Source organism: Chlorocebus sabaeus, chromosome 22 (genome assembly GCF_047675955.1).
Source record: "Chlorocebus sabaeus isolate Y175 chromosome 22, mChlSab1.0.hap1, whole genome shotgun sequence".
In the NCBI taxonomy this organism is placed as follows: Eukaryota; Metazoa; Chordata; class Mammalia; order Primates; family Cercopithecidae; genus Chlorocebus; species Chlorocebus sabaeus.
In genome coordinates this window covers 75,961,337-75,988,071 of record NC_132925.1, presented here as the reverse complement: position 1 = coordinate 75,988,071, position 26,735 = coordinate 75,961,337, and the positions used below count along the sequence as shown (strand labels likewise).

At 38.5% G+C, this 26,735-nt stretch overlaps 2 protein-coding genes across 3 annotated transcripts in view; one reads left to right on the top strand and one right to left on the bottom strand.

Annotated features, from left to right (window-relative positions):
* The first annotated feature begins 6,578 nt into the window (after positions 1-6,578).
* Positions 6,579-20,321, top strand: C22H3orf49 (chromosome 22 C3orf49 homolog). Its single transcript, XM_038002626.2, has 5 exons — positions 6,579-6,762; positions 11,658-11,977; positions 16,000-16,124; positions 19,489-19,599; positions 20,054-20,321. Exons 1-5 carry the CDS (start codon positions 6,638-6,640, stop codon positions 20,252-20,254), a joined length of 882 nt encoding a protein of 293 aa, XP_037858554.2. The 5' UTR covers positions 6,579-6,637; the 3' UTR covers positions 20,255-20,321.
* Positions 20,322-22,226: 1,905 nt separating this feature from the next.
* Positions 22,227-26,735, bottom strand: part of THOC7 (THO complex subunit 7) — a 29,942-nt gene continuing 25,433 nt past the window's right edge. For both annotated transcript variants that reach the window (XM_007984886.3, XM_007984885.3), the window contains exons 4-8: positions 26,364-26,450; positions 24,657-24,714; positions 23,681-23,747; positions 23,508-23,577; positions 22,227-22,559 (exon numbers count right to left, since the gene is read on the bottom strand). In XM_007984886.3, the coding sequence (XP_007983077.1) occupies positions 22,492-22,559; positions 23,508-23,577; positions 23,681-23,747; positions 24,657-24,714; positions 26,364-26,450 (350 nt within the window). In that variant the 3' untranslated portion in view covers positions 22,227-22,491. The remainder of the gene's footprint in view (positions 22,560-23,507; positions 23,578-23,680; positions 23,748-24,656; positions 24,715-26,363; positions 26,451-26,735) is intronic.

Sequence of the window (26,735 nt, the reverse complement as noted above, 5' to 3'; positions counted from 1 at the left end):
GAATCAATTCATGCCATAATGAGAGAAAAAAATATTTAAATCATTGTCTTATTATGCATTCAAAATTTTTGTGATTCATTTCTAAACTTTTGGGTTCAATTTTTTAGTATAAATGTAATTTATATTCTTTTCCTAAGTCAAACAGTAAAGTCTATAAAGTAAAAAATTTTAAATCTCCTACATATTTCTCCCCACCCCTGCTGCTCTACCACTTTCACTCGTAATCTCCAGGAATAATCAGTTAAATCTTTGTTATACATTATTTCAGAATTTTCTATGCCTGTTGGCATGTGAGTATAGATAGGTGTTTTTTGTAAGATCTTCTTGTGTTCATAGTTTTAGCACATCCTGCCTCCGCAGTACACCACAGATTACCTCCTTACCTGTGCGTCGGAACACCCACACCAACCTTCTTCTTTTAATGGCTCCAATATCCATAGTATGCATGAAGCACCATTTATTTAATCCTCCATTGGTAGACATATGGGTTGCCTCTAGCTTTTGTTATTACAAATACACTTACATATATCCTTATATCATTGTGTATTTGTGTAGGATACTTTTCCAGAGGTGGAATGCTGGCTCTGAGGATTGAGATTTCAGATGTTGGTGGGTATTTCCAAATTGCTTTCCAAAGAGCTTACTCCCATTGATATCAACAGTATCTGAGAGGACATTTTGATTCACATGTTGACTTTCCAGTGTGGTACAACCCAGAGCACTGGACAATTTTAAAGACCAACACTGAGAAGTTAGAGAGTGAATGCCAACTGATAGACTATCAAATAATTATTTCAAAGCTATTTATGAGTCGTAAGTTAGAAATACTAACCTGGGGCAGCAACCAACACAAAAAACAAATGAAAAAAAGGCATGATTTAACTTGAAAGCCTGTTGGCTCTTCGAAGACACTTTACTCCAGCTGCACCTTTGTTGACTTCTGGGGAGTTCATCCCTTGGTAAAGAGTCTTCCCAGGAGAAACACTGTGTCGCCAGGCACCCTGTATACACTTCCTGTGACACAGTTCTTGCTGAGTGATCTGTAACATGATACCTCCTTCTCTCAAAAGGGCAAAAGCTTCAGCAAGAGGATTTGCTTGAGCCAGGTGGAAAAGCCCCCAGTTGCTATTTCCCCACGTGCAAAGGTCTCCCAAATCCCAGTAAAGCTGGGGCAGCCAGAATTAGTGAGGACTCTTTAGGAAACTCATGTATTTTCCAAAGAATTCTGCTTAATAGTGACTCCAGGTCACTAAAGTGGCATTGTCCTGCTCTAGTCTTTGTATTTACTTCACCCAGACTCGGAATAGAAACCCAGAATCTCAGCTTACCAAGTTTGCAGAGGGCTTACAAGTTGCCAGGCAAGGTTAACATGCAACCAGATAGCGAGAAGATGCAAAAACAGTCTAATAATGGGGCCAATAGCCAACTGAATGCTTGTGAATATGTTCAAGTTAAAGCTTAGGGGAAAATCAGCTTTAGGAGCACTGATGGGAGAGACCTGGCTCAACAGAGAGTTAACATGAAAGCATCTCTGGAGGCAGCAAATTGGTGACCCACAGGTTAAATATGGCCTGCAGATCACATTTTTAAATGTGTGAGGCTTCTTAAAGATTTGAAGTTCAATAAAATTGGATTGGTCCAGTACTCTACAGTTTACCACAATTCCAACCCCTCCCTTTTACGCCCCACCCACTGCTTCTCACATTTCCCTGCTTGGCTCCTGCGGGTATTCATGTTTGCAATCTCTGACTTAGAGGTTTCAATCAATTGCTATCTCAATAGGAGTCAACTGTTGTCATGGTTACCTGAATAGGATTATGCAATCTCAGACATGTTCAATGGAAGAATAATGTTGAGAACAAGGGAGATTGTGTTTTGACCTGATTTTTTCCTGCTACAGCTGGCTTTTTGGCTTTTCAGAGGGATATTTACAAATGTCCAGGGAATTATCACACAAGCATAGCTCCAAGCCATGTCCTGTGAAGGGTAGTTGATAAGGAGAGTTGACTGATGGGTGACTCCTGAATGGGTGAGCTTCTCTTTAGTTCCACTGTTCCCCCTTTAGTTAAACCACTGGACTACAGCAACAACTTAACACCCCAACTTAGTATCTCCTTCTCGCTACTCATCCCCTATAGTTGACTGCCCTTGCATTACTATAAAGAAATACCTGAGACTGGGTAATTTACTAGAAAAAAATGTTTAATTGGCTCATGGTTCTGCAGGCTGTACAGGAAGCATGGCACCAGCATCTATTTTTGGGATGCCTCTGGAAGCTCACAATCCTGGCTGAAGGCAAAGTGGGAGCTTGCACATCACTAGGTGAAAGCAGGGGCAACAGAGAGGGCGGGGAGTGCCACGCACTTTTAAACAACCGGATCTTGCAAGAACGCACTTGCTATCATGAGGACAGAAACAGGGGATGGTACAAAACCATGGGTGAGAAACTGCCCCATGATCCAATCACTTCCCACCAGGCCCCACCTTCAACACTGGCAATTACATTTCAACGTGAGATTTGGGCAGCAACACATATCCAAACTGTATCTCCTCCATATCCTAGTTCATTTCAGTATTTAACTTCTTACATATTCCCTGGATCTGCACACTTCTGGTACTCCTCACCCCCATCTGTCGACGGCCTGGACCAAGTACCTACCTAACGACTTTTCAACACTCACTTTTTCCTCTCCAATGTATTCTCCAAGCTGCACACAGCAACCTTTTAAAAACATATGCATAACTATGCCTTCCCCATGTCACCTATGTTCCCACCACACTGGTCTTCTTCCTGCCCTCAAACACGCTGGTTTGCACCTGCCTGTGAACCTTTGCTCATGTAGTTTTTTGCCTTGGAAAGACCTCTCCCAGATCTCAACATAGTTTGTCTCCTTTTCAACATTAAATGTCTCACTTCAAACACCATCTCCTTAAGCGATCTTTATTGATCATTTTGGAGGAGTGCCCACTCCCAGTCACTTTCTACCATGGTTTTCTATTTTTTTTTTTTTTTTTTTTTTTTTTTTGAGACAGAGTCTTGCTCTGTTGCCAGGCCGGAGTGCAGTGGCCTGATCTCAGCTCACTGCAACCTCTGCCTCCTGGGTTCAAGCAATTCTCTTCCCTCATCCTCCTGAGTAGCTGGAACTACAGGCGTGCACCACCATGCGCAGCAAATTTTTGTATTTTTAGGAGAGACGGGGTTTCACATGTTGGCCAGGATGGTCTTGATCTCTTGACCTCGTGATCTGCCCGCCTTGGCCTCCCAAAGTGCTGGGATTACAGGCATGAGCCACCGCGCCTGGCCTGTTTTTCTTTTTATTTATTTATTTTTTTACTCTCTTTTCTTCTTCTTCTTTTTTATTTTTTGTTTTTCTGTTTTTCTCATAGCATTTTTTATCAGTACCTGAAAAAATTTTCCACTGGGTAACGTATTTGGTGTCTGTGTCCTCCACTAGAATTTAAATTCGTGGGCAAGGATTCTAGTCATTTTCTTCACAACTAAATCCCATTTCCCCGAACAAATATATGAAGAAGTTCCCTAAAAACCCTCCATAAGCCTGTAATCCCAGCACTTTGGGAGGCTGAGGCAGGTGGATCACCTGAGCTCAGGAGTTCAAGACCAGCCTGGACAACATGGTGAAACCTTGTTTCTACTAAAAATACAAAAAATTAGCTGGACATGGAGGCACGTGCCTGTAACCCCAGCTACTCAGGAGGCTGAGGCACAAGAATCACTTGAACCCATGAAGTAGAGGTTGCAGTGAGCTGAGACGGTGCCACTGCACTCCAACCTGGGTGACAGAGTAAGGTGCAGTTTCAAAAAAACAAAACAAACAAACCAAAAACACCTCAACAACTCCCCATTGCTCTGAAGATCAAGACAAAAATCTTTAATCTGATCTATAGGACTCAAGAGGTTTGGCCCTCTCCAGCTTATCACACATCTACCTCTTTGCTCTAGCCACCCTAACTTTCTTCCACATTTGTCTTTCTTTTTTTTTTTAGACAGTCTTGCTCTGTCGCCCAGGCTGGAGTGCAGTGGTGCAAACTTGACTCCCTAGTAGCTGGGACTACAGGTGCCCACATGCCTGGCTAACTTTTTTATATTTTTAGTAGAGACCGGGTTTCACCGTGTTAGCCAGGATGTTCTCGATCTGCTGACCTCGTGATCCGCCCCCCTTGGCCTCCCAAAGTGCTGGGATTACAGGCGTGAGCCACCGTGCCTGGCCACTTTCTTCCACATTTTCAAAGACACTGGGCTTCTTCCACCTCTGCCCTTTGGCACATGCTATTTCATCTGCCTGGGTCACACAAATTTTCACGATTGGCTCTTTTCTCCATTCAGCATTTGGGACCAATGACCTCATTGGGCAGGCTTTCCTAATGCCCCATCTGAAGTCACTCCTCATCCTCAGTCACTCTATCCCATCATCCTCTTTTACTTTCTTCATAACATTTACTACCAACTGAAATTAAAATGTTCATTTCCTTGTTTGTCACCTGCGTCTCCCACAGCATATTAAGTTATATGAATTCAGAGATTTTGTGTATGTTGTTTACTGCAGTATTCTTGGTGTCTAGGGTGGTGCCTGGCAACCACTAGGCATTCAAATATTTGTCGAATAACTGAATGACTCAAAGAATCTTGGGAGGTAGCAGTTATTATTCCTATTTTATGAACAAGAAAATGAAGGTCCAAAGAGGTTTTCGTTATCTGCCCCAGGACACATAAGCTTGGAAGGGGTAGATCTAGAATGTAAATCCAGACACAGCTGAAAATTGATGTTTCTCTATACTCCAACTCTTTCCTCCCATCCCACTCTTCCTAGTTCTATCATCTGCTTCAGGACTCCTTTGGGAACCTACAAGTTTTGTCACAGATGCCACAGCAGCAAATGTTTCAGCCTATTACATACACACATACATGCAGACATGCACACACACAGACATGCACATAGACACCCATGCACAAATAAACAACAGCTCTCTTTCCTAGCATAAAACTCATCTCATTTATCTAGATAATTGATGAAATACAACAGAATTCAGACAGGAGTGCCAATAATTACATGAAAAACATTGCCCTGTAGCTAAAGAAATTATTCATTTATTCAAGCACCTATTACTTATTGTGCTCTGAGGATGCCAACAGATGAGGAAAAACAGACCAGGGAGGAGCACATGTCCATTTGGCCAAGGCATATTAGATACACTCTACTTCAGCGCTTCTCAAATAAGGGGCAGAGGAACATCTGCACCCACTCTCCTAAAATATGGATTCCTGGGTCTCATTCCCTGCTGCAGCAGAATTTCTATTTCACTTGAATTTTGCTGTAAAACTATGGCTTGGGCACTATAATTAGTCCCACTTTAGGGATAAGAAAACAAGTATGGATAGGTTAAAATGAATTGACCAAGGTCACATAGCTAAGCTAGAAATGAGAACTCAGGCATAATTCCCAAATGCACTCTCTTAGCCCCTCAACCTTATACACTTCATTCTAGAGCATTTTAAAGCTCTTTCCCCCAGTACTGAAACATAGACGACCCTCACTACTCCAAGTGCCGTCCAGCATCATCAACATCACCTGGGGGTTTGTTAGGAGTGCAAATTCTTGGATCCCACCCCAGATGTGCTGTATCGAAATCTGCATCTTAAAAAGACCTCTAGGAAATTTGTGCGCACTTGAAAGCTTGAGAAGTATGTTCCAGATTATTGATTAATGCAAACACAGAAAGCAGAGTAATTGTTGTAACTCCCAGAACCTTTCTAGAGGAGTTTTTCTTGTTAAGCATCTGGTTATTTGACTGAACAACTCAAAGCGCGAGAGGGTGACAGGACTAAATCCTAGTGTCTGCTGCCACCTTGTGGTGAGAAATTCCATCCCAGGCAGAATTTGCTCTTCACCACGAAATAAATGGGGCAATGTTGGAAGGGAGGGGTGGTTCAAGGTCTTCAATTCAGCAATGTACTTTGAGAGACCACTACAAAATTCCAAGATGTAATGAAAACCACCCTTGGGGTACATTTTGAGATGTAATGAAAACCACCCTTGGGGTACATTTTGAGATGTCCAAACAACAACTGGCCTTGTCACATGTGTCCTACAGGACACAGAGAACATTCACCAGCTGTAGCTGAGAGATCTAACAGAAGCTCAACTTGTGTTAATCAACAGATCATTCGTATTCCTATAGGTGCCTTCCCCTTCAGAGGTCAAATATGACTTCTGAATGTGGTGGTCAATTAGTGCATGGGTGGTTTTTTTGTTGTTGTTTTGTTTTGTTTTGTTTTTTGCTATCCATATGCCAGTGTTGATGCAATCAGATCATCATTTCTGCATTTGCCTGTTCAAGAATCTGTGAAGTGTTCCACAAAGGTCCATGGAATTTCACACAGCTCAGTCAAATACATCACTGGTGACCTCTGTGAAGCTGTAAACAGGGCCAGTCCCACAAATAATGTCTCTGACACTTGGAAGGGAATAAGGGAAAGACTAAAAGTTTCCTACATATTTTATTCCAAATAGCCCACACCTTGACAGTACATTCAGTCACTGGATGATTTTGCATCAAAATCTGTAAGTTCGAGAACTGAAACAGTCCAAAACGGCTACTACAGTTGAAGTTGACAGCAATGGCCCGACCTCAGCTGTATCTACCAGAACCCTTTAAGATTGCCTATGGAAAAGTTGGACAGTGCCGAAGATTCCAGCAACTCAAGAAGAAAAATGGCTCATTCAAAAGGAAGGGGATAGAAAGGTAGGTAACAGAGATTCATTTCCTTTTCTGTCAAATGAGAGTCTTTGGGTTTGGCATAGTGGCATGTCCTTTTAAGCATTACATTTAAAAATGAGGACTCTGGATGGATTGCTGGGGAGGGTACCGCATTGGATCAAGAAATCTAGTGCGACAATGTAAGGTTCATTTTATGATCAGAAAGGTCTTTATTGTAACAGGGAAAACATTTCCTTTACACTTGAAATTGAGTTTTAATGTGGCATAGGAGACTAAAATAAGTACTGATTCTATGTGGATATTTCAGCATCAGAATTTTAGACATCTCACATCCCATGAAAATACTATTACTTTGAAAAGTCATTAGTGCATTTTTCAAAATGTGTCCACGATCAGTGCTTTCTTTTACCTATCCCAGCAATTTGGGCTGCTGAAATATGTACTAATCACATTTCACTATGGACACATTGTTTAATTTAACATTAAAACTGCCTTAGAACTGCTATTTTTTGTCAGTGACAAAACCTTACAGACAGGTATGAAACATCCAAAATATAATATATTTTAACTTGGAAAATCAGTGTGGCGATTTATTTTCCAATTTCTTTGCGCTTCTTTCTTACCAGGTCCATGGTTCAGACATATAGAAGTGAGGTGTTTTAATGAGTCCTGGAAGCATCAAAGACCAAGCTTAGGAACTTCCAAGGACAAAATAAAATACTGCAGAGATTTCCACTTTCAATGAAAAGTAGGAGCTCCAGGGGAAGCAATACAACCAAATAAATTCAGTACCAACACAAAAATATTTAAAAACATAAGAAGGGGAATGTTCTGCTCATATCAGAAGTTGCAGCAGTTGTATTCCTAGGCTCTGGAGCTAAATCACCTTTGTTAATTACGTTTTAGATAGATTGGAGATGAGAGTGGGGAGGATGGGAATGGGAAACAACTTCTAGAGATTCTGAGACGACTTAGAACTGGGCTTTTAACATGGGTGGTCTTCGAAATTCCTGAATCTTCTGAAATTGTATTTGCGTTGTTCTGTGTCAGAGTATGTGTATGTGTGTACATGTTTATAGTAGTAGAATCACTTAAAAATTAAATTATTATTAAAGGAATCTCAGAGGGCTTTACGGGAGATTAATCCTAGCCCATAAGTTATCTTTGGGCAAATTAGGAAATGGTGCTCCCTCCTCAGGACATTTTACTGCCATCTGCCAGAAAATCATTATAATAACTATACGCAAGTCTAAGTACGAAATTGAATAGCACCCCCTAGAAGTCGTATATGTACAATTTGCAGAACCCTGCCCTTGGTCCCAGAAGGGAGGCTGCTAGCTTCTCCCTTATTTTGCCCTCTAGTGTGGGCTCTCTCCTTGCCTTTTACATTTTCTGCATTGTTCTGATCCACATGGTAATAAAAAGTTCATTTACTGAATGCATTTTAAGGTTCCAAACACATGAATTATTTCCCTTTATTTTCACAATTCTGAAAAGACTATGCCCATTTTCAAATGAGAAGATGAAAGCTTACAGAAGTTACCTAACATGCCCAAGGTCACAGAGTTGGGGATTGTCCTGAGTTGAACCAGTACCATTGAACTCCAGTGTCTAGGCTCTCACTGAACTACTTCCCATGTATCATTACAGAAAAAGGCTGAATGATTTGGGTTCCGTTTAGAACAGTGTTTTCCTGGAGAGTAGTACATATACTGTTGATGGTACATGAGGTATTTTAGGTAATATATGAAGAACATTGTTAATGGTTATAAATTTGTTTTAATCCATATTAGAAATATATGTTATATATTTAATATAATGTAATAGCATAATATAAAACCTGGGATTTCACCCAGAGAAACGAAGACTTATGTTCATACAAAACCTATACACAAATGCTTATAGTAGCTTGATTCATAATAGCCCCAAACTGGAAACAACCCAAATATCCTTCAATTAGTGAGTAGTTAAACAAAGTGTGGTACATTCATATAATGGACTATTACTCAGCAATAAAAAGATATGAACAATTAATACACAAAACCTGGATGAATGCTCAGAGAATTATGCTGAGTGAAAAAAGCATATCTCAAAAAATTACATGATGTATATTTCCATTTACATAACATTCTTGAAAGGACAAGAATTACGCACACAGAAGACAGATTCATGGATGCCGGTTTAAGAAAGGGGGGACCATTGCTTTTGGTGTTTTAGACATGAAGTCCTTGCCCATGCCTATGTCCTGGATGGTATTACCTAGGTTTTCTTCTAGGGTTTTTATGGTTTAGGTCTAACATTTAAGTTTCTAATCCATCTTGAATTAATTTTCGTATAAGGAGTAAGGAAAGGATCCAGTTTCAGCTTTCTACTTATGGCTAGCCATAAGTAGAAAGCAATGGCAACAAAAGCCAAAATTGACAAATGGGATCTAATTAAACTAAAGAACTTCTGCACAGCAAAAGAAACTACCATCAGAGTGAACAGGCAACCTACACAATGGGAGAAAATTTTTGCAATCTACTCATCTGACAAAGGGCTAATACCCAGAACCTTTAAAGAACTCAATCAAATTTACAAGAAAAAAACAAACAACCCCATCAAAAAGTGGGCAAAGGATATGAACAGACACTTCTCAAAAGAAGACATTCATACAGCCAGCAGACACATGAAAAAATGCTCATCATCACTTACCATCAGAGAAATGCAAATCAAAACCATAATGAGATACCATCTCACACCAGTTAGAATGGCAATCATTAAAAAATCAGGAAACAACAGGTGCTGGAGAGGATGTGGAGAAATAGGAACACTTATACACTGTTGGTGGAATTGTAAACTAATTCAACCATTGTGGAAAACAGTGTGGTGATTCCTCAAGGGTCTAGAACTAGAAATATCATTTGACCCAGCCATCCCATTACTGGGTATATACCCAAAGGATTATAAGTCATGCTGCTATAAAGACATATGCACACGTATGTTTATTGAGGCACTATTCACAATAGCAAAGACTTGGAATCAACCCAAATGTCCATCAGTGACAGACTGGATGAAGAAAATGTGGCACATATACACCATAGAATACTATGCAGCCATAAAAAAGGATGAGTTCGTGACCTTCTTAGGGACATGGATGCAGCTGGAAACCATCATTCTCAGCAAACTATCGCAAGAACCGAAAACCAAATACCGCATGTTCTCACTCATAGGTGGGAATTGAACAATGAGATCACTTGGACACAGGAAGGGGAGCATCACACACCGGGTCCTATTGTGGGAAGGGGGAAGGAGGGAGGGATAGCATTAGGAGATATACCTAATGTAAATGAGTTAATGGGTACATCACACCAACATGGCACATGTATACACATGTAACAAACCTGCACGTTGTGCACATGTACCCTAGAACTTAAAGTATAATAAAAAAATTAAATTAAAAAAAAAAGAAAGGGGGGGGACCAGTGGAAAGTGGGTGTGGCTATAAAACATGAGGGATTCTGGTGTTACTGGAAATGTTCTTTATCCTGACTGTATCAATGTCAACATGCTGGTTGTGAAAATATAGTTTTGCAAAATGTCACCATTTGGGGAAACTAGGTAAAGAGCACACAGAATCTCCCAGTATTTCTTTCTTTCTTTTCTTTTCTTTTTTTTGAGACGGAGTCTCGCTCTGTCACCCAGGCTGGAGTGCAGTGGTGCCATCTTGGCCCACTGCAAGCTCCGCCTCCCGGGTTCATGCCATTCTCCTGCCTCAGCCTCCCGAGTAGCTGGGACTACAGGCACCCGCTACCACGCCCGGCTAATTTTTTGTGTTTTTAGTAGAGACGGGGTTTCACCGTGTTAGTCAGGATGGTCTCGATCTCCTGAGCTCATGATCCGTCCGCCTCGGCCTCCCAACCTGCTGGGATTACAGGCTTGAGCCACCGTGCCCAGCACCCTCCCTTTATTTCTTACAACTGCATGTGAAACTATAATGATCTTGACATTAAAATTTTAATTTTAAAAAATACCGAAATTTCATGGATATTATTACTTGGAGTGAAGCTAACAAAAAATAGTTAATTGAGGAAGAATATTAGGTAATAATTGTATCACGGTATAGGTAATATTCTAGCATAGTGGTTAACAACACGGACCTCAGAATCAGATAATCTGGACATAAATTATATTTAACCTCTCCAAGCTTTAATTTCTTCATGTGTGAAGTAGAGATGAGAACATAAAGATTAAATTATATTATACACATGAAAGCACTTGGAAGAGTGTTTAACACACAGAAAGCTATCAGGAAATGTTGTCTATTGTTTAGTCTATTGCATATAATAAAATATGCCAAAATTATGAAGATGGTACACGTAGTCGCTATATATGGATTTATAGTATGCTATCTAAATGAGTGCTTTATGTAAATGCAGTATTTATGGGGCCTTGGAGCTTACTCCTTATTGACTACCCTAGCAGACTCTCTCGTCTTCTATTATTTTCACTTTGAAACTGCCAAATCTAGCAAAAACTATCTCAAACTATCATTGAAATAAGATTGCCAGTTTGCCAATGTAAGTTCATGGATTCTAACAGTCAGACCTGGATTAAAGTCTGCATTCAGTCCTCGGTCAATTAATTTAACCTATGTCTCAGTTTACTCATAAGTAAAATGAAGCTAATAATATAACCTACCTCTAACAGTATTGTGTTTAAATTAAATAGCAGCCAGATTACTATAATTTGATAACAAAACACCAAGTAGTTGCTTTGGCTTTATTTTTCTGTGATTTGATTCTTGGTCTTCAATTTCATTTTTTTTTTTTTCTGAATTGTATAATTGGTTCACATTTGAGGTTTGTGTTTTAATGATTCAAACTATTCATTTTTAACTTTTCAGTTTCCCTAATATGAATCATTTTTATTTTGTTTAGATGGCATAGAGCTGTGTCTACCAACTTACTAAAACAAAATGTATTGGTCCCTAAAGAGGAGTCATCCAGTGATAGTGACATGGGATTTCATGAAAGTCAACAAAATCAGAAAAGAAATTTGATGACGAAAGTGAAGACTGCTTTTGGGAGGATGCTGTCCTACAAGTGTAGAAGCAAGCTAGCAAGTGCCAGCAAAGAGGGCTCCACTGACCATAAGGAAGCCCTACTGTCAAACACGCAGAGCCTTCTCCCTAGGATTGTCAAGGAGCTTCCATCTCCCAAGTTATTTACAGCAAAAATGAGAAAGCTTTCAGAGAATGGTAATCAAATTGGGGCAATTTGTCATTGGGTTGAGGCCAAGAGGAAGAGTGAAATTAGGATGGATTATCTTGCTACAAAAGTATGGCAGCCCTGAGGAGCTTGTCTGAAATGCAGAATCTCAGGCTCTACCTGGGACCTTCTGAGTCAGAAGCCACACTTTAGCAAGATCCTCAGTTGGCTTGTATGTTCATACTGTGTGTGTGTGTGTGTGTGTGTGTGTGTGTTTTAGATGGAATCTCGCTCTATCACCCAGGCTGTAGTGCAGAGGCATAATCTCGGCTCACTGCAACCTCTGCCTTCTGGGTTCAAGCAATTTTCCTCTCTCAGCCTCCTGAGTAGCTGGAACTACAGGAGTGTGCCACCACACCCAGCTAAATTTTGTATTTTTACTAGAGATAAGGTTTTACCCTGTTGGCCAGGCTGGTCTCGAACTCCTGACCTCAGGTGATCCATTCGCCTCGGCCTCCCAAAGTGCTGGGATTACAGGTGTGAGCCCCATGCCTCACCTTGTTCATACCTTTTAAGAAGCACTGAATTAGATTGCCTTAGAGGTTCCTCCCAGTTCAATTAAACAGTGTTCTAATCAGTTTAAAATCACTTTTTATTTAAATATATATGTGTGTGTATATTCATATATACATTATATATAATTTATATATATATGAAAATCAAACACAAGCGGGATTTTTGGTTTTGTTTCTGGAAAAAGTAGTGATGCAGACTTTCACATGGCTACTTCTAACAGTGGAGGGGGTAGCGGGAATTAAATAAAAAAAATGTATAACTGGTAAGTCATAAAGAATGCTCACTTTTATTGCATCTACTTTCTATGTACTGTGTGGAAGAATCAATATTTGAACTGTTAACTTTAAGTCGTTTTTGCAACTAGTAATAATGCCATTTGGCATCCTATGGGTCATGACTAACAATACTACCAATGTTTGCCTTCTCATCTGTAGCTTTTCAAAAAATAAATGGAGTCTAGGCCGGGAGCAGTGGCTCACGCCTGTAATCCCAGCTCTTTGGAAGTCTGAAGCAGATGGATCACTTGAGCCCAGGAGTTTGAGACCAGCCTGGGCAACCTGGTGAAACCATCTCTACCAAAAATATTTTAAAAAAATTAGTCAGGCATGGTGGCATGTGCCCGTAGTCCCTACTAGGGGAGCTGAGGTGGGCGAATCGCTTGAATCTGGGAGGCAGAGATTGCGGTGAGCTGAGATTGTGCCACTGCACTCCAACCTGGGTGACAGAAAGAGACCCTGTCTCAAAAAAAAAAAAAAAAAAAAAAAAGAAGGAAGTCTATTTTTATAGCACTTTTATATTTACAGAAAAATTAAACAGAAAATGTGGAGTTCCAATGTATACCCTCCCTTCCCTGATCCCCACAGCTCCTATTATTAACATCTTGCCTTAGTGTGGTACATTTACAATCGATGAACCAATATTAATATGTTACTATTATTAACTGAAGTTATAGTTTACATTATGGTTCCCCCTTTATATTGTGCAGTTCTGTGGGATTTGACAAATACCTACTTTTATGTCATACCCTGTCATAACATGCATCCACCATTACAGTATCATACAGAATAATTTCACTGCTTTATATATCCTCTGTAGCTTTTTAATGTCCTTCACAGCACAGAATCAAGAAACACACAGCCCTTATAGTGTATGTAAATATACATACAACTTCACATTTTACACACAATGATCAGGCAACAAAACTGATGTGTGCTTTTCCCAGGGGGGAAGAAAAAATCTTGGTGGTTTCCAGCCGACTAATTTCAAACAAACTCTCTGTTCTGGAAAAAGCAGTCACTAATACAAGCATCCAAGCATCTAGCAATTACCTGGTATGGATTGAGGTGTATATTCCTGTTGAAAATAACAAAGGGGATATGCTTCTATATTGCTGGGGCTGGAATTGAAGAATCCATCAGAAAACAGAGGATCAAATTTCTACTCTTAATCTGTGCACTGGTTTATTTTTGTCTTAGTTGGAATAACAAATATCAACTAAGATTTCTCCAGAAAATATACTCATCCTTTAGGATGTAGCTCAAACATTAATACTCTTTGTTGTAGCCCAAAATCAGTTGCTCTTCCCCGCTGACCTTCAAAACATGTTTTTATCTATTTAACAAATATCTGCTAAGTACTTATATGACAGCCACAATATTTGGAATAGAGTAGCACATAAAACAGCCATGGTCCCTGGCTCATGGAGTTATAGCATAGAGGGGTTTTCAAACATGCAGAAAATTACATTTGTTCCAAAGGAGCACAGGATGCTATTGAAAGAAATCATGGGTGCTCTAACTTTAGGGGAGGGGTCTCAGGAAAGGCTTCCCCAAGGAAGGGACAATTAAATTGAGATCTGAAGGATGTCTAAGACATAAGGATGGCTTACACAAGGTGGAGGGGGGAGAACAGTTTCCCAGGAATAAGGGAGAGCATGTTCAAGTCACAATATCAAGAGATCACCAGGCACAATTTAGCAATGAAAGAAATCCAGCAGAGGTTGGAACACAGAGAGCTAAGGAGAGGCTGGTTGAATTAGGTAGTAAGGGTGTCTGTCATAGGACACATTGAGAATTTTTAACTTTCTTCTAAGGATGATAAGAAACCATTGGGTACTTTCAAGCTGGGGATTTATATAATCTGATTTGCATTCTTAAAAGATAGCTTTGGCTGCATAGTGTAGATTGGATTGGATGAGGGTAAGCGCAAATGCAGGAAGAACAATAAGCACCCGTACATTCTTTCAGGCAAGGAATGACATTAGCTTGGATTAGTCATGACAGTGGGAATGGGGAGATAAAGGGAGAAATAAGCATAGATAGAAGTTACAAGATTTGGGGAAGAGTTGGACAGTGAAGGGTGGGGGAGAGGGAAGAATTTCTGGATTGACCACTTGCTTTGAAGGTGGAGGCATCATTCACTAAGATAAGGAGCAATGGACCTGGACTGAAAAATAAGTCATGAGTTCTGGCTAGACTTGCTGACTTGAGGTCCCTGCCGAATAGCCAAGTGGAGGTGTCAAGTAGGCTAATGTATTCTCTAAGCGTCCCAGAGAAGTCCTTATCAGCAGACTTTAAGCAACAAGATGATTTCAGGTGTGCACGCGGCATGAAGGAACAGCGTAACACACAGCAAATTGCAAACACCCTTTCCCCAATGCTGTCATCAAGGAAAATGTCTAATTTAGTGACCCCCTTTTTTAAGAAAAAGAGAGTACCTGTAGTCCCAGCTACTCGGGAGGCTGAGGCAGGAGAATGGCTTGAACCCAGGAGGCGGAACGTGCAGTGAGCCGAGATCACGCCACTGCACTCCAGCCTGGGTGACAGAGGGAGACTCCGTCTCAAAAGAAAAAAAAAAAAAAGAAAAAGAGAGTAATCCTAGGTTTAGTGCCTTCTGCAAAAAATAACATAGCTTTGTTTTTAGCATAGTGATTTTAATGCCTATTTATGATACTAGTCTTAAATTTATGGTAGTGTTTTAAAGTTTCCTTTATAAATACATTTATTGAGTTAAGCACTGAATTGATATGTTTTAAAATGTTAAGGAATCCAAGGTTCCCTGGCTCCTGGATATAGGAAAGATGAATCAATGATATGTAAATGACTGAGTCTTGAGCCACATTTCTTGAAAACAGAGAGAAAATTTACTTTAATCCACAATGAATACCCAAGGGAGGGTCTTGCATAGTAGAGGATTACTTTTCTAATTCCACAATGGTTCAGGGGAAAAACTTAAATCTCGAAGACAGAGAGAGGTGGCTACCTTGTCAAAGACTGGGTTGGTGTCCACTGAGGTCATGACCATAACAAAAGGCAAAGGTTTGCAGGAGAAAATGTAAGATTGGGAAGAGCAAATCCATTTTTTATTTTTAACTCTAAAGAAAAAAAGCCACTGAAGCAGCATGTGATGCTGTCTTCTAAGAATACTGTATTTTTAATAGGAAAAATGTGTTCCTCATTTTGATCCTTACAGATTCCTTTTTCCCCCTTTCTCTAAGCGACTATACAACTTGATGTTGTAGAGGCAGAGACAGAGGAGATAACCCAGGGAAATACACTCCTTCGGGCCAGGAGAACCACCAAGCGGTTATCTGTGACATCTCTTCCTTCAGGACTACAAAAGGTAAAACGCTAAACAAATTTGCCTCTAAAGACTTACATATAATTCAATGTTTAGAGATTTTGTGAAAACCAAGTTCTGTCCTACCATAAGTCCTCCACGATAAGCCTTTAAATCTGCTGCTTCTGTCTCCTCTCCAAGAATTTAGGGTACTCTCTGGGTCAGATTCTTCTACTTCTATGCTCAAACTGTTCAGCTTCTACTACATCTGGGCAACAGTGGAGTTTGGATATTTGTAACTGACTTTCTCACTCTTCAAATGTTAGTATATTAGCATTCTGGCCTATCTGTGCATACTATGTGGAGTGGAACTCATTAGACCAGCACTGTCCAATGCAACTTTCCGTGAAGATGCAAGTATACATTGTCCAATATAGTAGCTGTTAGCTCCACTGAAATGTGGTCAGTGCAATTGAGGAACTGAATTTTTAATCTTAATTTTCATTGAAATTAAAATGTAAATAGCCACATGTACAACACAGAAAATGCAGTGTAGATGATCTAGGACTCTCCAAACCAATGCTTTTACTTATCCATAGGTATGCATGGGTTTTTGTGTGTGTTTGTTTTGAGGCAGAGTCTCGCTCTGTCGCTCGCCCAGGTTGGAGTGCAGTGGCACAATTTTGGCTCACTGCAACCTCTGTCTCCTGGGTTCAAGTGATTCTCTTACCTCAGCCTCCTATCTAGCTGGGACTACCGGCATGCACAACCATGCCTGGCTAATTTTTGTAGTTTTAGTAGAGACAGGGTTTTGCCATGTTGGCCAGGCTCATCTCGAACTCCTGGTCTCAAGTGATCCACCTGCCTTGGTCTCCCAAAGTGCTGGAATTACAGATGTAAGCCACCGTGACTGGCCATGCATGTATGTTTGATCCTAAATTGCCCAGTCTGTTTTTCAAAAATAGAACCATGGACTATTATTATTTTAGATATAAGACTTACCTTAAAGCTATGTTCCAAACTCTGTTCTAAGTGCTTTAAAAATATCAACTTGGATAACGCTTACAACAGCCCTATAATGTAGGTAGCAATATTATCCTTATTTTAGGAATGGTACTGAGAGTTTAAGTAATTTGCCCATGTAAGTGACAGAGCCAAGTTTCAAACCCAGGAAGAACTGGCTCTAGAGTCCTTAGTAGTAATTGCTATGCTATAGACTAACTGTAGTGTCCAAATATGCTAGTCAATAGCTGAATGTCACTACCTATGTTAATTAAAATTAAATAAAATTAAAAGTTCAGTTCCCCAGTTGCACTAGCTACGTTTCAAATGGCCAATAATTGCACCTAGTTAGTGGCTGTCCTATACAGCACAGATAGAGCACAGCACATTTCCATCTTCACAGAAAGTTCCACTGAACAGTACTGCTCTGGAACACCACTGTCAGAGTGCACTGATATTAGTTTTGAATTTTTGCCTTTTGTGTGCTAGGTTCGTATTTAGTGTGCCCATATTATGGTTTAGGCAGTTTGTAGGTTTGGGGTGGGGAGTATAGGGTGATCCAATGGACATGGTCTTGCTTCTGTGGAACTTACAATCAAATAGAGGAGATACACATTAAACCATAGTGCCACACAGCAGTGGGGTAAGGATAATCTTTTGAACAAATGTTGCTGCAATAAGTGGGCATTCATATAGGAAAAAAATGAAAATTGATCCCTGTCTCACACCATATACAAAAATTAATTTCTGTTCAGTTATAGATTTAAGTGGAAAAGGCAGAAACCTTAAAACTCCTGGAGGACAATAAGAATATCTTCATGACTTCAGCATAAAGACTTCTTAGGACACACATAACACTAACCATAAAGATAAAGATGGGGCATTTGGCTATGATTAAGAATTTCTTTCCATCAAATGGTGTTAGATCAGAGGTTGTCAACTAGCTATGAAAATGGTTTGTTTAGCCCTCAGAATGTTCTCAAAAATATATTTGAATTGGCTGGGTGTGGTGGCTCATGTCTATAATCCTGGCACTTTTGAAGGCTGGTGAGGGAGGATCACTTGAGCTCGGGAGGTCGATACCAGCCTGGGCAACATGGCAAAACCCCACCTCTACAAAAATATATAAAAATTAGCTGGGCATGGTGGTGTACACTTTTAGTCCCAGCTCCTCGGGAGGCTGAGGTGGGAGGATCACTGGAGCCTACAGAGGTTGAGGCTTTAGTGAGCCATGATCATGCCACTGCTCTCCAGAGCAGGCAACAGAGTGAGACCTCATCTTAAAATCTATATATGTATTTGAATTAATTGTCCACATTTAAAAATTAGGATATTTCAAATAAAATTTTGGGTTTTCAACTTTCTTTTGAAAAATAAAAAGATTTGAAAGTACTAGGCCAATTCCTCAAGGCAACAAGCAGGAGCTGCACCAAGGTACTGCAGGAGGTGTGTTCTCTTCAGTCCATACCAGCCCCAACTAGTCCTGCTTTACAAAACTTGCCTAGGCACTAGATTTTGCTGTAGTTGTATTCAATAAACACAGACATAATGTAGTAACTGCCAAGTATGCTAGTATGCTAGGTGCTTAACAGGAAAAAGTACTGGATTTTATGAAAGAGAAAAAAGAGGGGTCTTACTTTAGCTAGATCAGGGAAGATTCTGTAAGTGACATTTGAGCTGGGCAAGCTGGCAGGGTAGCAGTGGTTCAGCAGACTCCATTTGTAAAGGCAAAGGGTAGGATCCAGATCTGGTCCCATATCCTACTTTGTGTAAGTCTCACAATAGTCCTAATGTGAATTATTAAGCACAAGGAGAAGGAAGAGTAAACTCAATAAAACTAAAAAGGGCGTATTAGCTTGGAGCCATGACCTGGGAATGATTTCCAATTGCAACACTATTAGGACAGGTACTTGTAACCAGTAAGCCAGGGATAATGGGAAAAGTATCAGGCATGGGGTGAAAAGAACCCAGAGCTTTCTTTTTATGTTTGAAGATATGACTGCCATGAAAATAAGGAAACCTGCAGAAACGAGACCAAATTAACAACTAGATTCACTGATAATGAGCTTTCTGGGGCACTGTTCCACAACGGCCCCACACTGTCACTGTGCCTGGCAGCTGCAGAGGCAATTTCTTCTTCTTCCCCTTATGAAGACCTGCTTTTTTCCTGATGCTGTATATTCTTTCAGAGTCAGACAATCTCATTTCTCTGCACCCTATAGATCTCTTCAAAGAGAGCTCTGGGCACAAAGAAGATACTTGGGTGTGGAGAATAATATGAATACAGCCTCCAACCCAATATTGTTATGTGGCAAATGTTCAGTTTATAAGAGAATGTCCTGAAGGTGAGAACTCTTGTTAAAGCACCATCACAAAAATAATGTTGGTAGTTCCTAATCTGATGTGTTTTGCATTTTTACCATAGGGGCCATATTCACCAAAAAAGAGACCACACTTTCCAGCACTTAAAAAGAAGCATGGCATGAAAAACATCCTTCGAAAATCAGATTTGACAGTAGGAAAGCTTCAAATGCAGGTAGTGGACAAAGGCTTTTAACTTTTGAATCTCAGAAGCATCAGAGAACCAGGCTTAACCAAATGCACAGCCCTATTAGACAGCATGGGTGGGATGGAATTAATGATTAGCATTAAGAAATAATGTTAGTAGGGGGGCATTCTGAAAGTGGCTAAAGGATTGCTAAGGACACCTAGGATGATGCTGTGTACCTGATAAATATTAAATGAATTCAATTAAAGTGAAGGCATATACATAGGTTTCTTTTCAGAAGAACTGAGATCGTCTTTATCACTGGGTGGTAAATGTACGCTTTCAAGCTCCATTTGCTATGACTTGAATTAGAATAATATTTTAAGACTTGCAAAATGTCCACCAGTTCCAGAACTCTTCTCTTGGGAAAAGCAACTATCCCTTTGATTTTGACAAGGCTTTCCAAAACATGGCTTCATTTCTTGGTATTTATCTGTCATAGGTGGATGACCTCATAGAAACAGTGACTGATAAATCCATGAAGCTACTGGCCCAAAGACATGCTGAGCTTCAACGGTGTGAGTTTCTGGGGGATGAAATTCTTCAGTCTTCTAAACAGTTCCAGAGGATATCCAAGAGAACCATGAGGAAGTATAAATTTAAAAATGTGTGTTTCCCATGTACCTGCTGCTGCTGCTTCTGACTTTGTTCCTGATTCTTTAAAAGTTATCTTCCCTAGGCTGGGCGTGGTGGCTCACGCCTGTAATCTCAGCACTTTGGGAGGCCGAGGCAGGCGAATCCTTTGAGGTCTGGAGTTCAAAACCAGCCTGGCCAACATGGTGAAACCCCATCTCTACTAAAAATACAAAAATTAACCAGGTGTGGTGGCAGGCGCCTATAATCCCAGCTATTCGGGGGGCTGAGACAGGAGAATTGCTTGAACCTGGGAGGCAGAGGCTGCAGTGAGCCGAGATCGCACCACTGCACTACAGCCTGGGCGACAGCGCAAGACTCCATCTCAAAAATAAATAAATAAAAGTTATCTTCCAAGAGACTCTTATCTTTACTTAATCCTGAAACAATCTCTCTAGTGAATTAATCAACGGGGGTGGGGATGGGGAGACAGCATTTAAAAAAAATTCTACCCAATAGTCCTTTAAAAAATAAATATCTTTTTTGAAAAACTGGTATTTGTCTAGGGCACAGTGGCTCACGCCTATACTCCCAGCACTTTGGGAGGCTGAGGTGGGTAGATCACGTGAACCCAGGAGTTTGAGACCAGCTTGGGCAATATAGTGAGAATCTGTTACTACAAAAAACTTTTAAAAATTAGCTGGGTATGGTGATGTGTTGCCTGTAGTCCCAGCTACTCGGGAGGTTGACATAGAAGAATTGCTTAAGCCTGGGAGGTCAAGGCTACAGTGAGCTGTGATCAAGCCACTACACTCCAGCCTGGATGACAGGGCAAGACCCTGTCTCAGAAAAGAAAAAAAAAATCGATTTTTAATTCTGAGTCAATATAGGCAAATTTTTGTTTCATAATTTTTACTAATAATGGAAAATAGAAACATTTGTCACAGCATAGCAATTCTGCAAAGAAACTTCTCCCATGACTTGCCAGATGAAATTAGAGGAAGTATTTATAGGTATTATGACACTTTTAATATGACTACAACTGCGCTAATTTTAAACTTTCATTTTTAAGATAAAAATTATTAAAATTACAAAAATGTAACATCATTAAGGTATGATTCATGCAAAGTGTCATGTTTCTTAACTAAAATAAATGGATAAGGATGGAGCCGAACAAGTATTACACGTGTAATGAAATACTTAAGAAAATCACAAGTGATTCAGCCTTAGCTTAATTTTTAAAAAGATAATAAATTCTTTATGCAAGACAATCTTTTTTTTTTTTTTAGATGGAGTTTCACTCTTATTGCCCAGGCTGGAGTGCAATGGCGCGATCTTGGTTTACCGCAACCTTTGCCTCCTGGGTTCAAATGATTCTCCTTCCTCAGCCTCCTGAGTAGCTGGGATTATAGGCAGGTGCCACCATACCTGGCTAATTTTGTATTTTTTTTAGTAGAGACGGGGTTTCTTCATGTTGGTCAGGCTGGTCTCGAACTCTTGACCTCAGGTGATCTGCCTGCGTTGGCCTTCCAAAGTGCTGGGATTACAGACGTGAGCCACCGCGCCTGGCCTATGCAAGACAATCTTAACAAACTATTTACTTCAAACAACTCTTCACTTTATCAGTACATTTTTTTCTACTGAAAATGATTCCTAAAGAACAAAACAGTAGAGAAAAGAGATCAACAAAACATTTGAGAATTATATTCCTCACATATTAAGGAGAGATATAGAAAGTAATGTGCATTATTTTACTTTGCATCTTATAATTACCTCTCATACCAGTGACTTTTAACAGCCTGGAATCTCTCTACACAATAAGCATACACCACAAACATTTTGCATGTAATTTCACAGATTCATGGCCCTCCTAAAGCCTCTTCATAGACTCCATTTTCAGAAGTGTAACCATTTCCAGAAATTGGCCCATTTTCCCATGTACATCCTAGAAATGCCAACTTCTAACAATTTTCAACTTATTTTGTAAGCCAATCAATGTTACCAGTTAAAAACTACCTAGAATATTAATGAGCACAAACATATCCAGCTTAAAAGCATTTTATTAAGCATTTTTGGATGTTGCTTCCTACCACTTAAGAATAAAAAAATGCATTTTAATAAAAACAAATCTATACTGAAGTCATTTTCCTTTGTGTGAGGAAATATGAATGAAATACACATTCATATTTAAAAACAGAGTATTTTACTGCCAAAACTTTAAATATCTCAAGAGCACACCACATTTTAAACACATTATGGTCACGTAGCTATTTCAATATTCCTGGGAGTGGTGGGCGATTAGCCTGTCTATGGCTTAGGATCTGTTTCCATGCTTGCTTCCTGAGCATCTTCTACCTCTGAGAGTTTTTCATCATCTGTAATTGAGAAGGAAACATAAAACCTTAGTCAAGTTTGCCTATGTTTTATATTCAATGAACACATGAAAACATGTTTATCCTGTATTAGCCAATACAATTAAAGCAAAGATGGCTACTAGTTGAATCAAACTTTCAAATTTATGTGATAGATTTCACTTAAAAAAAAAAAAATCTGGGCAGGGTGTGGTGGCTTACACCTGTAATCCCAGCACTTTGGGAGGCCGAGGCGGGTGGATCATTAGAGGTCAGGAATTCAAGACCAGCCTACCCTACATGGTAAAACCCCATCTCTACTAAGAATACTAAAATTAGCTGGGCGTGGTTGCATGCACCTGTAATTCCAGCTACTCGGGAGGCTGAGGCATGAGAATCACTTGAGCCTGCAAGGTGGGGATTGCAGTGAGCCAAGACTCTGTCACTGCACTCCAGCCTGGATGACAGGAAGACTGTCTTAAAAAAAAAAACAAAACAAAACTGGGTCTTAGGCTATTCTTTAAAACAATCAAAAGATCAGGTAATACAAAAATTTCTAACTGTCTACAGTGAATATAAAGAGCAAGTCTCCAGTTCTCCAAAGTACCCACCACTCAGTGGGTATGCAAATGTTCTTATGTACTGATTCCTTATTATTGCCTGCCTGGGTCTTGAGTTATTACATTATAGTAATCAACTACAGTGAACCAAGAAAGATTCCAAATCTATCATCCTTGAATTTTTCTTAATTTAAAACACTATGTATATCTTTAAATCCTATATTACCACAAATTATGACTTTTCTACATATATTCAAGAAAGTTGAACTTGAGTACCTTCTAACGTCATCCAGCTATATTGTTCAGAAATAGAAGGTATACTCTCTCTCCAAGATATATATTTCAAAAGATACATTCCTGGGTCATTTAAAAAATCTTCATAAACATTTATTTTGAGACTATTTCTACTTACTTTCTAATGTTTGCTGAAGTTCATGGATGGTACTAAGAAGAACGTGAAACTGTTTCCGTCTCAATTCCAGCTGTGTTAACAAGAAAAAAATTTATACAAATGATGACCTATATATATAGATATATAGACAGACAGATAGATAGATCACAAAGGCTAAATATATGTGCAGATACCTTATCTTCAACACTTTCTTTAATGTGTGAAAGATGCTCTAATTCTTTTCCCAGAGCCTCTAGTTCCCTGGAAATAAAACAGTGTTACATTTTGCTGAATGGGGGAAAAGAGATTACAATTAATACCTAACTTTTTAGTTACTAGATAGGATTTTTAAAATTTAAAAAAAAAAGACTTATAAGGAGTTATAACACTCCATTATGGTGAAACTTCTGAAGCTGGGGATGATTTCTTCTTAACTTCTAAATATGGACTTACTTTCATTAAAATTACATTTTTGGATACATTTTTAAAGTACAGAAAAACACAGATAATAAAATAACAAGACCCAAGAAATGATACATATTGTGAAGCTTAACTTCAAGGGTTTTTTTTTTTTTGTAAAAGAAATAAAACATTGCCAATTAACTCGAAATATCCTTTGAATCTTACCTCTAGACCTCTATCCTGGGCTGTTTTATCTCCTCTACCTCCCACTCAGGCAACTACTATATCATTCTAATTCTTTTTTATGCATATACTTGTATCTCTGAATAATATACAGTATTGGTATATAATATTTGAAAGGGGGTTCTAACTTTTATAAATGGTTATTATTCTTTGTTTCAGGAATGTAATAATAATTTAAAATTTATTATGTGTCTTTTCACTGACTATGTTTTGAGAGCTGTGTTTTAAAAGGGCATAACTAGTTTATTCTTTTTAACTGAAATTCAGTATTTTAATATATGAAGACCATATTCTATTTATCCATTGTGCTATTGATGCATATTACATGCATTTATTTCAGACATATAGGTGGTAAGGTCAGAGGGAAATAAAATCTAACAGAGAAGTATGGGAAAATATAATATTGAAGATCTGACCCCTCCTTTTGAAACATGTTTATTTCTGCAAAAAATGAAATGCCTAGGGTAGTTTATGAGCATTTATGTATAAAGGTTAGTTCCTTTCAAAGTAAAACTCTACACTTACTTTAATGTCTCATGCCTGTCTGGATGGTGTTGAATCACTTTTGCCAAAGCATCATATTCTGAAAGACATAAGAATATTTATCAAACTAAGGGTTTTTTGAATATGAATTATCAAAACAAAAATGTATAATATCAACAAAAATGTATAATATCACAAACCTCTCCTAATCACTTCCCTAGTACATCAAGAAATGAAATCATTGAAAGATGAGTATTGCCAGTTTTAGTTGACTGAGTTATAATGATACACAACATCAAAAGTGTTCCAAACAGGGGTTTTAGCTCCCACTTTTTTTCCATTTATATGTCATGGACAGAATATAAGAGGTCAGCATAAGCATAAGCAAATTTAAGTTATTATTGATTATCACATAGACTGATTCTGAGAAGGATCTTACTCACTAGTTGTCTAAAACATAAAATAAAATAAAATAAAATCAGTAAATATATCCTACCATTAGTTTGAGTTGTTAGTCAACAGCAAATTACACTTCTCACTCATTCCAAAAGTTAAGATTTCAGAAACGTGCAAATAACTTAAAATTCAGGTTCTACTTTCTGCTGCACTGAGACCTCCAAGATAAGTCATGTAACTTCTGTTAACCTTTCTTATGAAGTGATGAGTGATGAGTGGCAGGATTTACTTAAAAACCTCATTAACCAACAAAAACACTCCAAATATTTTTAAATGACTTTTGAACTGATACTAAGTTGGTATATCTTACTGTAAATAGGGCACCAAAACTTCACCATACACATTTTAAACTGAAAAAAACAACTTTTAAAAAGAGGAAATTAAGCTTCATCTTAATTAGTTCATTAAAAAGTGAACATTCATTGTTTTAGAACTGAGTATATTAATTCAATAAAAGTATGATTCTTTTGAACACAAATTTTTTGAATTACAAAATAATACATGCCCTATGTAAAACAAAACAAAACAAAACAAAACAAAAACAGAGAAAAGAACCTAAGCCATAAAAACTCACAACTTCAAAATAACCATTAACATTTTCTATTTTCTTCTAGTATTTCACATCAATGTAACAGTTGTGATTACACATTATATTTTTTATTTTTATTTTTCTTCAATTTACATTTTAAGAACAGCATTGCCTCTAACATTAAAAATTGTCTTGAAATAGTATTTAGGAACTACATAAGGATATAGTCTAACTTAAAAACAAGAGATTATAACAAAACTCAACTTTAACCTTCTTATTAGATATTGTAGGCCGTCTAGAAATGTTTGCTTGCTTTGTACTTAATGAAAACTCACAGAGTTTAAATTCTTTTCCATTTCATTTTTTGGAAAGTAGCTCTATTAAACAAACAAACTAAAAACCCAAACCATAAATCTAGTATATTTACGTAAATCGCCTCTGCTGATTAACTATAACATTATTTAGGCAAAAAGGTCCAAGACGGTAAAAATTTAATACTTAAGAAATACTGGGATAAGAAAAAAAAAGAGAAAAACAAAAGAAATACTTGGATAATCAATATAATCCAGCAAAAACATTCTTTTCAACACAGACCTCCTTCTGTATTTTAAAGAATAATATAGTTCTAAGGAATTAAAATTTGGATTTTTTTTTTAAATCAAGGTTGATTCAGGCTGCAGATTATACCTCACAACATTAAAAACTGCATGAAAATAGTAGTCAGTAATAACGTATTTGCACATTAAATCCTTCAAAACCCTTACCTTGGCGATTTTTTCGTATTCGTTTTGCTTGAAGAATTTGCTTTTTGCACTCAGCAATTTTTTCATGTGCTCCAGCTATGCTACATTCTATATGAGAAGGTTTTTAAAAGATAGTGGTAACAAAATCAATAATCCATTTTTAATTTTAAAATGCATTTTTAAATTAAATTCTATTGGTAACAAAATAGACACTAGTAATTTAAAAAAACAGCTGTAACCCAAAGTACTATATCATGTTAGAATATGTATTTTTATAGCTAACATTTACTGTATTCTTTCCATTAATACAGTAATTGTTATTATTCTTTTACCACCAAAGAAAATTGTTAGCAGATATTGTTTCCTTTAGACCATAAAAAATAAAATTACAGA

Bases quoted from the DNA above. Each gene is read 5' to 3' on its own strand.
- C22H3orf49 (XM_038002626.2), top strand. From the start codon at position 6,638: ATGGCCCGACCTCAGCTGTATCTACCAGAACCCTTTAAGATTGCCTAT. The intron at 11,978-15,999 runs GTAATCAAATTG...CCTTTCTCTAAG, and splicing joins GAGAAAGCTTTCAGAGAATG to CGACTATACAACTTGATGTT. The intron at 16,125-19,488 runs GTAAAACGCTAA...TTTTTACCATAG, and splicing joins TTCCTTCAGGACTACAAAAG to GGGCCATATTCACCAAAAAA.